Genomic DNA, 13,860 nt, shown 5'->3' with positions numbered 1-13,860 from the left:
TCTCTTTGGGTTGGTCCTAGAGGTATCTGAGAGGTATCTGTGTGGATATGTATGGTGAGGCTAATTTCAGGAATTTTTCTCTTCTCTTCCCTCAAATTGTAACTAATGTGGAATGTTTATCCTTGAGCCTGTAAGGGGGAGAGTTAAAGGGCAGGGATGGGAAGGATTTGGTTATGAAGAGAATTGTTCTGCACTTAGTGTGACCAGGGCTTACCTGGAGAGATCAGATACATCAGTTGTTTCCCTGTGTCGATTTGATTCTAGATGGTGGGTGTTTCTGATGACGTGAATGAGTATGCCTTGGCCTTGAAAGACACAGAGGAGAAACTCAATCGGTGTCCAAAGTGGGTAAGAAGAGTATCTTTTGAGCCTCAGAGCTGGGGTAGTGAATAGAACCCACTGAAGGTCAATCCCTTTGGGTCCAGGAAATCCTTTTAGCTTCATGCAGTTTCTTAAAATTGTAGCCCCATCCAGAGTTAGGGACTATAAGAAAAGGAACAGTGCTAATTTCCCATCCTGAGGGCACAGCTTTGCATCATGTTCTAGTTTCAAGAAAACTGCCTCCATTCTCTTCTCCCCTATCAGATATAGAGCCTTAGTTTTCCAGATACATGTCTGTTTTCCTTTTTTTCTTTGGTATCTGCTTCATGCCCTTTACCTGCTTTAGAAAAATAACTCTTGCATATTTTTTATTATTAGGCAGGGCCTCAAGTCTTACTGGAGTTCTGGGGTTTGGCATTTTCCCTGGGCTTGTGCCTGGGCTAAATTAGCTCATTAGCCGTTGGGCCCAGGCTGCTGCCACTGGCAATCAGGGTTTCTGAGCAACGAGATGCTGTATTAGCCCCTGCCCCCACCTTGTTAGGGAAGTCCTCTCAGTTCAGCTAAGTGCTAATGGGTGGGTCTGGGAACTCATATACACAGCAGTGCTTGGTAGAGCTGGCTGCTGTTCTGCTGTTTATGATGAGAGCATCAATTATGAATCTGAAAGGAAAGTGCCCATCACTTGCTGAGTCATCAGAGTTCCAAACACAAGGGATCGAAATTCCTCTGTCACTCTGCTCTTCCCCCACCTACTTATATCTCTCCCCAAGGATATAGACATGCTGTGAAGAGCAAGTTGGTTTTCCTTTCCTTTAGGTAGTTTGGCCCTAGGATGCTTGGTCAGAAACAATCAAAAAGATAATATTCACTTACCCTCACCCTGGAAAAGTATATTTGGGTGGAGTTCCATGTTTAGTAAACAAATATTAAGTACTATTGGGCTTACAAAAGGGAGGCTAGTAGGTACTTTTTCTTACTGACCACCTAAAACTACTTCCCTTTTCCTCTTTTCCTCAGATTATCTTCTTTGTGGGGAGACTGAACAAGGGTGGTTTAGTGTCTCCTGAGTTCTTTTAATTGAAGTTTGTAGGTATGACCAGGCTGGTACAGCCACATAGAAATGACAGAATCTCAGAACTGGAAGGGACCTCAGATGTACTTCAGTAGGAACCCCATCTAGAATATCTTACTATGACTATCCAGTCACTGCCTGAACTTTCTACTCCTTCACTTGATGAACTCCAGTGGTTCTTTTAGAACCAAACATAAAATCTTATTTGATGTTCAAAGCCCTTCATAATGGCCCTTTCCAAGCCCTTTACAGTTTTCTCACACTTAACCCATGCCCCCATATCCACTTTGTCCTCTTTGATCCAGTCACGATGGCCTCCTGAGGTTTCTCCATCTCCTGTCCTTGAGCATTTTTCTGGCTATTCCCCACATCTGGAATGCTCTTTCTCCTCAGCATCACCTCCTAGCCTCCCTGACTTCTTTCAATCCCAGTTAAAATCCCATCTTCCAGAAAAAGCCTTTCCCACACTCTCCTAATTCTCTTGCCTTCCCTCTGTTAGTGGTTTCTTACATGGTTTTTTGCATGTTGTATTTCCCATCAGACTCTGTTCTCTTCAAGAGCAGGAATTTTATATCCTCAGCACTCTGCATAGTGCCAGGCACACAGTAGGTGCTTACTAAGTAAGACAGCCTGTCCCACTTTTAGAAAGTTCTGATCATTCAACAAGGTTTATTAAGCATCTAGTATCATAAATCGTTTTTGTATTGAGCCAAAAGCAAGCCCCCTACAAATTACAGAGCAGTACCCAGTTTTTGGTTCTCTTGGTGCTCGGTGCTGATGTGTCACCTAGAACCTTCATGAAAGCCTGAGCTGTTTTGTGCCATCGTTTGTCACTCCAGTCTCTCTGGGATGAGACTGTCATTGATTCTTCAGGTGGGAAGGGAGGATGGATAATGGGGAACTTCTGTTTCCTTATTAAACTGAACAGGGCTGTGAGTAATTGTTCATCTCAGGTTTGTCATAGGGCCTCAGAAGAACCTGTGGGTATGATACAGGTTAGGGAGAAGGGATGCCTTACTGACTCTCTTTTCATGGGGACATCCACAGAGGAAAGACATTCAAGAAGAATTGATGAAAAGTCAGAAGGTTTTCTCTGAGAAGCTGAATCATTTGAGTCGTCGTCTTGCCTGGATCAATGTCACCATCTACTCTAAGGTGAGGGTTTTTGGTTGGGGCTTAGTTTGATCAGGGTGGTCCCTTTATCCTCTCAAACCACTGATGCCTTAGATTTCTTGAATATCTATCTGATATCTTGTGACTGAATTAAGCAAGAACCTTCTCTTTGCCCCACCTTTGTCACCTAAGACCATGGTTCTTACCCAGTTAACTTATGTGGTGAAACTGAGATGAAGAAGGTAGAGCTTTGTAGAACTCCGGAAGAATGATCCTATAAAAACTCCAATAACATAATCATAGGATTTGGACTTGGAGGGCACGTTAGGGTCATTTTGTCTAATCCTCTGTTTTTGTAGATGAGGAAGCTAGGATCCTGAGAGATTTGCCCAAGAACACATAGATAATAAGTAGCAGAACCAGGATTTAAATAGTAGCTAACAATAGCTAGCACTTATTTAGTGCCTACTATATGCCAGGTATTGTGCTTTACAAATATTATCTCATTGGATCCTCACTATAACCTTTGAGGAGGAAGTGCTGTTATTATCCCCATTTTATGGATGAGGAAACTGAGACAAGCAGAATCTTAGGCAGAATTTGAACTTGGGTCATCCTGCCCAATGTGCTGTTCTCTATGCCACCTCACTGCCCAGGTCCTTGGACCCCAAATCTGGTATTATTCCTTATCTCACAGGTGAAGGTTACATATGTAAAAGCACTTTGCAAACTAAGTCACCATGATAATCTCAGTTATTACTGTTATTTTTATCACTGTCTTTCAACCAAGTGTGATACTGTTCTTATCCTCCCCCACTCTCCTTCACCTCCCCCCCACCTAAACCAGCTTTGCCCCTAAAAGCTCAGAGTATCTGGTCTATCTGGGTCATTGGATGCTGATTAAATATGACAAACAGAAGATATCCTTGGCAGCTTTTTGGGTATTTTGCAAATATGGAAGCCTCTTTGTTGTTTGGATATAGATATTATTCCAACTCAAAGCCATCCTCCCAGGGTTCCTATGTGGCATTTGACCAGAGGCCAGAACCCAGGTGCACTCTTTCTTCAAGCTGTCCGGGTGTCTTGGGCTGTTAGATTTTCTCACCAAGTCTCCAGATATTCAAACTTAACACACTCAAAAGGCCACCCGCCCTGCCTTCCTATATCAGTGCTCTGTTCGCCATTGACCTTTGGGACATGGTGGGCTTGGGCCCATCTGTGCTATTGCTGGGAATTGCATGTGGTCTAGTCTCTCTTTTATCTTCTCCTCCTCTCAGGAGAAAATGCAGGATATTTACTGGCTCCTCCGGGTTTGTACCCGCACCATAGAACATGGCGACCGCACAGGCTCCCTGTTTGCCTTTATGCCTGAGTTCTATCTAAGTGTCGCCATGAACAGCTACAGCGCCCTCAAAAATTACTTCAGCCCTGTCAATAGCATGGAGGAGCTGCCAGGTAAGTAAAGCTCAAGTTTAGAATAAGGGAGGAGAGACTCTTCACTAGGATGAGAAAAATGATTTCCCAAAGTCATTTGCCTGTCTTTTGTTTAGAACTCTGTAAAAGAGAACACAATCCCATCCCATAGAGGCCCTTTTCTAACAAGGGAGGGGCAGCCCCTGTCTTCTCAGAATGTTTGTTCTAACAGGATACTGCTCTGCAATTGTGAGCTCTCAGTAGGAGATAGAGGATACACAGGAAAAAAAGCTCTCAGACTCTCCCAGTAGCATACAAACAATTGCAAATGAGCAGAATGCAAACTGGACCTTTCCCTAGGGACCGCCTGTTGCAACCAAACTAACATCTGCAGCAATCGGGCTGATTCCAAACAATATTCCCTTAGATTTGCAGTTTCCTGGGAGTAGCCAGTTAAGCCGAAGCTTTGGGGATAGTAGAAATTTGGAAGTGGGGACAAGACTTTTCCCAGGAGAGGAGTAGGTTAATTCCTGGAGCTTCCTCAGTGAGTCACCAACATTGGTTCGGTTCCCCCTGATGATGAGCACAAGAGAGGTCAGCTTTTTCAGCCTCCTGGAAAGGAAAGCCAAAGCCAGTGTCATTGGTCATCATGTTACCTTGATCCTACTAAGAAGTGGTTATGGATCAGCAGTCTCCTGGACTTAAGAAAGGTTGAGGACAGAGTGGAAAGGAGGGGTATAGGATGCATGGGAAAGTAACTGGGCCTTATTCCCTGAGGATACATTTGCAGTTTGATTTATAACTGCCTTGGTAGGAAAGGGAATGTTTTTCTTTACAAAATAAGTCAGCTAAGATGTAGCCCAACAAAGGCTGGCTTTGGGCCCCATTTGGGGGACAGAAGTAAGGACATAAATGCAGATTGGAATGATATAACACATTGGAAAATATCCCGGGGTATGGGAAAGTATGAAAGAGGGGGACAACTGATTTATGACTTTTGTTGTGGTTAAAGTTGTGCTGGTTTGGGGGCAGGAGGGAGAGCTGTTGGTTTGGGTTATAAACATTCTGTGAATACAGGCTTTTCAGTTGAGATCTTGGCATATCTAGGTACCGACTTACCTTCAGAAGATAACAGGTTTTACAGAAGTGCACATTTCAGGCTTGCTCCTTAAAGGTCATTGGGTCTCTTAAAGTGGGAAGGGCACTTTTTCCTGACAGACCACAGCTAGGACATCCTTGTTGAGGCCCATGCCCAGAATCCCTGAGAGAGGGAGGGATACATAGGTCATAGGGCCTGCCAGAATTGAGGTTTTGAAAGAAGAGAGCCTGTATAAAATTTCTGATTCTCTAGGAAGTCCTTAGGGTGAAGGGGAAGCTGCATGCTGAAAATTGTGACCAGATACCTTTAATTAGAAAATCAGAAGTCACGGCATCACGAAAGAGCAAGATGCTCTAGCTGCTTGTGACAGAATCTGAGATGAGTCTGTGATTGCCCCCAGTAGTCTGCTTGTCTGTCTCTCCTGGCATTTGAAGCTGCTTTGGAACAAGTTGCTCATACAAGGCTCTTCCAGACTTGGCCTTTTTAGATTTGATTTCTGGGTAGTTTTCCCCTCATTGCTCTCATCCCCTCTGATCTGCCAATTTAGGGCTCCCAGTAATGGATGGAACTGTTGTTCTAACCTTGTTTCTGTGCAGCGTTTGCCACATTCTACTCCATCCTAATCTTTGCTGGGGCTTCTAAGCATTTCTGGGTTAGGGGAGATGGGCGAATGTGATTGGATATAAGATGAGTGGTTTAGAGAGAAATATTTAGAGGATGATCTTCAGATTAATTATTTTTGAACCTGATTTATTGAACCTTAGCCAGACTGTATTGTCTGGAGAAATATGTAAAGTACATGCAAATATTTTATGTAATGATCTTTTTTGCCTCTTGTGTGAATTACACCTGCTTCTGGCCTTGGGTCCCCTTGGAAAAGGCTGATAACCCTGACCCAGCCCTTAGATATCTCATAGCCCTAATCAGTGAGATGCTGGGTTCTTTGAACAGCTAGAAGTGTGTACATGAAAGTAATCAGAGAATACTGGCCTGGCTCAGCCTGCTGCTGCTGTGGTCCTTTACCTCATATGGGAAAAGCCCCTGAATTTCTTGATGTTAGACCTTGGCTTCATAGATCTCAGAGAGTAGTAGTTCTTCTTGAAGACCAAAAGAAGAGAGCAGCACAGAAAAGCAGCCTTGTTCGTTCTCCTCCCCCTGTTCCTTTCCCACCCCACTCATGTTGTTTCTTTTCCTGAAATGTACCATAGGCTATTGAGAAGGCAGATCCTTTTTCATATGTGCAATATACTGAGCCCCAAATACCATTTCCCAGCATTGAAAAGAAAACACATCTGATTATTATCTATCCCAGCAAAGGGAAGAAATCACTTCTAAAGGAAAAAAAAAAAAAATCTCAAACTGAATAGGAGCTAGAAGACTTTGATTTTAGTGACTAAGACTCGATTTTATCCACTATAAAATGAGAATGGGTGTGGAGGAAACATCTGGCCTTTGACCGTATAAGGCCCACAAAATCTTTTGCTAAGGCAACTGCAGGCAACTACAAGTTAGGTACAAAAACTTTCCGCTGCTTGAGTTCTATAAGTTGATGATTTTGTATGGCTTGTGAATAATGCTATAAATATCCAAATGGCCCTTGGCAGAAAAAAGGTTCCCCACTGCTATATTAGATGATCTCTGAGGTCTTCCAGAGCTTAGTCAATGGTTTTCCTTTTTTTTCTCTCTTTCTCTTTTTTCTTTAATTAGAAAAAAAGTATTTTCCCTTTTTCTCATCTCCTCCCAACAGAAAAAGAAAAATTGTAGGTAACAAATCTGCATTGTTAATAAAACAGATTCCTGCTTTGGCATAAGTCTCATCCTCTGCCCAGTGGCTGCTGTCGCCTCGTGGATCCTCTTGAATTGTGTTTGTTTATCACATTGTTCAGAGTTCCTAAGCCTTTTAAAATTGTATGTTTTTATGATGTTGGTATTGTATAGATTGTTCTCTTGGTTCTGTTCACTTTGTTCTTCATTGGTTCATAGAGTTACCCCAGATGTTGCAGGTCTGTTTTTTAATAGTCTGGGCTGGAAGAGAAGCATTCTTCCCTATGGTCAAAGAATCACAGGATTTAAAACTGAAAAGGGCCTCACTGACCATCTATTGACCATCTCACTGACCGCATCACCTTGCAGATACAGAAACAGGCATAGCAAGGTTGGAATTTGCCCTTGGTAACACAGGCAGGCTACTTACTTAATAACTACTGCATTCAAACCAGAAAGTTCTGACTTCAAATTCAGTCCTCTTTCTCCATTGCACTATTCATCTGACAGGGATAGGAGGGCCCATTGACATATAATGTGGGAATGTTGGTAAACCTGGGGGCAGAAGGGCCTAGTACACAAGCAAAGTCAAGATGATGTACTCTTAGATGTGGGCAGGAATTCATTGTGTTCCTACTTTTGCTCTGTGGTCCCCTTCCCATTTCTTTGGGTTAGCCCAGTGCTGAGATTGAGGGAAATGTATTACTATTTAAGAAAAAGTTTCCTAGGTGATATCAGATCCTTTGAACAATCAAATTTAAAATGATCCTTTCTTTGAGGCAGCTGGTTAGGGCTATCATTGGATTTTCTCTCTTTAGCTGACACAGGAATAGAAGAGATGGCACACACATAAATTTCCTTGATGCTCTGGGCAGAGTTTTGCCTATCTCTGACTCAAGGACCCGGCCGCCTTCTGCTTTCTCCTTTTTTGTGACAGATGACCTTGAGCAAAGGAAGAGCTTGTCACACTGGCATTAAATGTGAAGAGCCCTGAAGGGCATATAGGACCCCTTCTCCCTGATATGTGTGACATACTCTGTCTGGACTGTCTTAGCTTAAATAGTGATGACTCTTTCTCAGGGTCCTATTGGGTGTCTCTGTATACATCTGCATTAGATATCTCTTTTTTGGTTATGACTCTGTAGCTTTCCTTTTCTCTTTGTTAAATCCCTTGGGTTTTCTTAACCCCCTTCATGTATTAGGCATATATACATGGAGTAATGAAATAAGGGGTCTGTTAATTTAGCCAGACCATGCCTAGGGATTCTGAAGACATGCTCCAAAGGAACAGAAACTCTTTCCATAGAAAAATAAGAGTCAGAGAAGCAAGCAGGAGACCAGTGCCCTTTGCAGAGACATTGGGGAAGCCTCCATGGAACCAACTGGCCTTGATTCTGAGCTACACCCTCATCAGAAGCACAGAATCCCCAAGGTCCTGAGACTGAATCCCAAGACTTTCCCTCCACAGGTTACGAGGAAACACTGACCCGCCTTGCTGCCATTCTAGCCAAACACTTTGCAGACACAAGAATTGTGGGCACAGGTGAGGTGACTTTCTTGCTTCTTAGAGAACTGTACTGGGAGTGGGCCCCAGGAGAATGGTTACCTAAGGACCCTGTTCTTAACCTAGAACCAGGAAAACCAGCAACTATTGAAGTCTTGATTTCCTAGTTACTTTTAGTCTTTTAATTCGTTTTGATAAGCATTTATTGTCTCCTATATGCAAAAGGTTCTGTATGGTGCTAAGAATATGCCACAAAAAAAGAGTGCCTTTCCATAAGGCACTTTCATGATAAGATACAACATACATGTGAATAACTTAATTTCAGGTGAAAGAGAGGATGAACAAATGCAAGTGTTGAGGAGGAGGGATGGTTGAAAAGGGATGGTTGAATGTTTGGGATGACTTCTCCTAGAATGTAATGATTTATCTGAGCCACGAAGGAGAATAATAATTCTGAGCAGAAGGGACAGGTAATGCAAATGCTAAATCTTAATCTGTCCCATCCTATAGGAAGGCCTTCCTGCTGGATGCTGTACACTTAGGGTCTAAGACACTAACCTTGATTGACCATCTTTCCAGAAAAATTCAGGTCCCCATGCTCAGCTGCATGGGGTTTGACCTGGTAAATTGGAGGAGTGGCCTTTTTCTTCTAATCTAGTGACAATGAGAAAACCCATCCCCGGCATTTTTGCCTCCAAAGAGGCCTTGAGCCACTTGTCCAATGATGACCCTTTCCAGTCCCCATCTCCCTTTCTGGGTCCTCAGACATTTCTGTCGCCACTCAGACATCCGAGATTCACTGATGCAAGCGCTGGCCAGCTATGTCTGTTACCCCCACTCACTTCGTGCTGTGGAACGGATACCTGAGGAACAGTGAGTTCTGGATCTCCCTTCCCATCTCCCCTGCCAGTTGTTTGGGACCCTGTGCCAGGGGTGGGAGTAAAGATTGTGGGTGGGAAATTAGGGAGATTAGGGGTGGGGCAAGTAAGGACAAAGGTAGGAAAAGAAAAGGTTACTGCTGTTGCAGGGATATGAGGGGAGAGAATTCAAATGCTCTCTTCGGTTCAAGATCATGTGAAGTATTTCAGCCTTGCCTCTGTATTGCAGCAAGGCAAGGAAGTCAAGTCTGGTCCCTTTAGATAGAATGCCAGGCTTGGAGTCAGGAAGACCCGAGTTCAAATCTGGCCTCTGTCTCTATGACCCTGGGGAAGTCCCTTAGCCCTGTTTTCCTCAGTTCCAATGAACTGGAGAAGGAAATGGCAAACTATTCCAGTATTTTTTCCAGGAAAACCCCCAATGGGGACACAGGAGCTGGACCAAAACACCACCACCACCTCCCCCCTGCCCAGTTCTCTGTGTCCCTCTGGCTTGTGTCCTCCCTTCCCTGTGGACAAGAGCGAGCTGCTTCTAGTAGGCTCCTCCTGCTCACTTGTGTTCTCGGCCCAGTTTAGATGCTACAGTCCTGATAAGCTAGGAGTCTCCTTTGTTACCCCCACCCCCACCCCCATCCTTCTGTCCTTTATTTTTTAAGTTGCATCAGTGCCCTTCATTTCTTACTCCACACTTGCTTTCATGATGTATTCTTTTCTGCCCACTCCATTGAAACCTCCCATATAACAAAGACATCTCTTCACTCTGGGGATGTGACCCCACATTCTTCCAGAAGCCCAGGAGGTGTCTACAAGTTACTGACATGCTCCCTTTATCCTTGACAGACGGATCACAATGATGAAGAACCTCCTCGCTCCTTATGAGCAGCGTCCCTGGGCCCAGACAAATTGGATCCTCGTGCGCTTGTGGCGGGTAATGGTTCTGGCGGCCCGTCTCAAGATTCTGGGTGCAGACTCCTTGCTGGGTCTGTAGGGCGGGGGAGGTGCTGCTCTGGCCTATGGCTACTTGTTTTCACTTGCCACTGAGTGTAGGGCTTGTACTTGGAAATGTAGGTCATGCTGCCCTCAGGAAAAGTCTGGCTCTTCAAATGTGTTCAGAATCAGAATTGAGTCAATTTGACATTTGAAAATGTCTCAATGTGCCCATTGGCACTGAGCTGGGCAGAGAGAGTGAAGCAAATGGAGGGGGAACGTGGGGAGAATTGGAGGGAATGAGGGATCTGAGGGCAGAGAGAAGGGGGCGGGGCAGCGCTGCCAGAGATTTGGGGTCTGCCGAGGTAGTAGGGAAGTCATTCTGGCATGACTTCTCCCCTAAACCGGAGGTCTGCAAGTGATGGCCTGGTGGAGGAGGGAGTGACCTGATCTGGGGCTGAGTTGGCTCAAGGGTTTAGAAGTCCAGAGGGGTAGGAACTAATGAGGATGAGAGGAGGGAAGAGAGGTTGCAGGAAAGACGAGGCCTAGGTGCCAGGGGCCTGATCTCCCCTCACCAGCCTTTCTCTTCCAGGGCTGTGGGTTTGGGTATCGCTACACGCGGCTGCCTCATCTGCTGAAAACAAAGCCCGAGGATGCCAACCTTCCCAGCCTGCAGAGTGAGTACTGGAGCCTAAGGGCTAGGGGCGGGGAAGCCTCCCTTTGGGCCTAAGGACTGATGGCCGGAGGAGTGGGCAGGAAAGGCCCAGGCCCCAGGGTTAGCTGGAGTCTCTTGGCCTGGGCCTGAAGTTTTTCTGCCAAATGTGGGCATCATTTTAGCTTCCTGTGCCAGGCTGCTGGGCTCTGCCAAGGCAGCCTGGCCACCTGTCCCAGGGGAGAACTTGGGCCATCTACTCCAGGAATTGCTGCCGGGGCTGGTGAGAGCGTTCTCAGCCTCTGGATTCTCCATTTTTACCTTCTTCCCTTCTCTTTGGGTCTTGTGCTTGCCCTAAGTCATACTGTGTGTTAGTGTCAGGGTCAGGACTGTGACCCAGCTCTCTTGGCCAGAAAGCCTGTGCTTTGTTACACTACACTGGTCACGTCACTGATGTGCAAACGTCTTCTGAAAGCCATTGTCCCCTGCAGCCTCCCTGTCTCTCCCTTTAACATCTCAGTGCTGCCCCTTCCTGTCCCTTTTTACCCCCTTCTGTTTCTATTTTAAGGTCTTCATCTTTCGCCTCAGTTTTATTTTGGTTTTCTTTATGTCTTCTACCTTCTCCGCTAGCCCTCTCCCATGCCCTTCTAGTGACTGTCCTAGCCAAGGCCCGTAGTGACCTTGACATTCCTGCTTTTGACTTATTGACTTCTCCTCCCTCCCTCTTCCTTCTTTTATCCCTTCTTCTTTTCTCTTACATGTCAGTACTTTGGCTCTAGCCAAGGGCACTCTCAATGTATCTGGGGTGGCTTTTTCCCCCTGTCCTCCTTCCTTGATTTCCTAGGGGGTGCTCTCCTATACGTCTCTCTCTGGGGGCATTCTGCCCCTCTGTCACCCTGTTGAGCTGAGATGTGGTGTCTGTCAAGCTAAGACCTGGTGATACAGAATATGAAGAACAAGTTAAATAGTTTGCCTATAGACTTGGCTGGGCTTTATTCTCTATTGTATGCAGCCAATGTTTCATTCCTTTATAATATTTATTAACTCAACAAACCTGCTGTGTGTATGGAGCGGTGTTCTAGGTGCCAGGGAGACAGCGTTTAGATAAGACATTGTCCTTGTCTTTATGGAGACTCCAGCCTAATAGGGGATGACACAAACATAGATAATAATTATATGTAATATTACTGATCTTAAAGTGGTATGTGAGGCTAAGATAGAAAGGATCTTGCCTAGGAGGATCCTGGCCTGGTTTCTGCATTCCTTCCAGGATATCAAGGACCTGACTCACCCTACCAGGAGCTTGGGGACTGAAATAAACCTGAAAAAAACATAAAACCTTCCCCATTCTGAATTTGGGGAGTTTATATTTTGAATCTAGGTACAGCATTATCTCTATTAAATTTAATCTTAACTTCAACCATTCCAGCCTATTGAGACTTTTTTGAATGTTATTTCTGACCTCTGATCTTAAAATTTATGTCATCCTTAAATTTGATAGTAAAACCATCCATATTAAGTTACTGCTAAGAATGTTGAATAAAACTATGGTACCATGACCATATGAAAGGAAAGTCTTCACTTAACATTAAGATACAAATTTATTTCTCTCTCTTTTTTTTTTTTTCTTGAAAAATTAACACTGAACAAAGAAAAACACAAAAACTACCTTTATAATCCACCCTTAATGAAACCAATTGTGGATTATCTGCAGTTTGGGATTGTGCTGTGGCACTTTATATTGTGCATATAATTTATGTTTGCTTATTATTAACACATATTAAAAGTATGAGCAGTACAAAGTTGTTTTTATTCTCTTTATGGAAGTATTCTGGCTAGGTAGGTTAGTGTTGTTTTCCCATTTTGCAGTCGTAGATGCTGAGGCAGGAGAAAATTAAATGACTTATCCAAGGTTATTTAGTGCGCCAACAGCAGGGATGTATTATGCCTTTCCATCCTTGAGTTCCTCTGCCTGAGCCTTGATGCTTCCAGCCTGTCCCCAGGGTGCAATGTGAGATTCGTGCTGGGCTGGGAGCCTGCTGCAGCAGGAGCTATTGATTTTTCAGTGAGAAGGGCTGGGGAGAGAAGCTATCTGGTTTTCCCATTGTTGCCACTCAGAACAGAGGGTACCAGAAGCTCTAATTACAGGCATCACTGGTAGGGAGTGGGCACAAGTGCCATGTTGTCCTCAGCCGTACAGTAGCTTCCCACTACCTTGACTGCAGGCAGGTGTCTCTGGGATAGCCAGAGGTAGAATCATCAATGTCAGGGAACTTTGGGAAGAGAAGATAGAGCCAGATTGACTTGGAATCAGAATGAGCATGGACCAAAGCTCAGGCTATATACCTAGTGGGAACTACTCTAAATACATACAGATCAGCTTTGTAGAATCATGGGAGTTTAGTATGAAAAAATTACCTGAGTGCCATAACAGGCTTAGTCCCAACCTGCTTCTTCTACTAATATTGAAGGATAGGAGGAAAAAAAAAAAAAGCAACAATCAAAAAACTCTTCCATTATAGTGATTAGAAAGATCAGAGATATGACTTCCTTGTAGTTTGGCCATATTAAGAGAGCCACATTATGGCCCTGGAGAACAAGGGCAGCACTTTTATAGTGATAGGGTTTGTAGGATTAGTTGCATTAGCTCTTTTATTGTGCTAATAATAGCCCTGATAGGGCCCTGCTGGAAGATTGGGATAGCTCTTTTCTAGCACTGAGGTTGAGAAATTGAGATAACTCTTTTATAACATCTTGGGACCATGGGATTGAAATAACTCTATTGAAGGAAGGAATTTATGGCCAAAGAAGAACCAGAGAACATTATGAAATGCAAAATGTATAATTTTGACTAAGTTAAAAAAGTTTTCTACAAACTAAACCAATGCAGCCAGGATTAGAAAGGAAGAAGAAATCTGGAAAAATATTTTTACATCCAGTGTTTCTGATAAAGGCCTCATTTCTAAAATGTATACAGAGAGAACTGACTCATATTTATAAGAACACAAACCGTTCCCTAATTGATTAATGGTCAAAGGATATGAACAGACAATTTTCAGATGATAAAATTAAAGGCATTTCTACTCATATGAAAAAATGCTCTAAATCACTATTGATTAG

At 44.0% G+C, this 13,860-nt stretch overlaps 1 protein-coding gene across 3 annotated transcripts in view; it reads left to right on the top strand.

The window, feature by feature from the left end:
* The window catches only part of RNF123 (ring finger protein 123), a 114,276-nt gene that overhangs the window by 66,067 nt on the left and 34,349 nt on the right, over positions 1-13,860 (top strand). For all 3 annotated transcript variants that reach the window (XM_031959084.1, XM_031959087.1, XM_003762251.4), the window contains 7 exons: positions 265-348; positions 2,441-2,548; positions 3,784-3,961; positions 8,251-8,325; positions 9,072-9,159; positions 10,002-10,089; positions 10,681-10,765. In XM_031959084.1, the coding sequence (XP_031814944.1) occupies positions 265-348; positions 2,441-2,548; positions 3,784-3,961; positions 8,251-8,325; positions 9,072-9,159; positions 10,002-10,089; positions 10,681-10,765 (706 nt within the window). The remainder of the gene's footprint in view (positions 1-264; positions 349-2,440; positions 2,549-3,783; positions 3,962-8,250; positions 8,326-9,071; positions 9,160-10,001; positions 10,090-10,680; positions 10,766-13,860) is intronic.

Source organism: Sarcophilus harrisii, chromosome 1, assembly GCF_902635505.1.
Source record: "Sarcophilus harrisii chromosome 1, mSarHar1.11, whole genome shotgun sequence".
Lineage (NCBI taxonomy): Eukaryota > Metazoa > Chordata > Mammalia > Dasyuromorphia > Dasyuridae > Sarcophilus > Sarcophilus harrisii.
The sequence above is the reverse complement of the archived record's forward strand: the minus strand, read 5'-3'. Positions and strand labels throughout refer to the sequence as shown.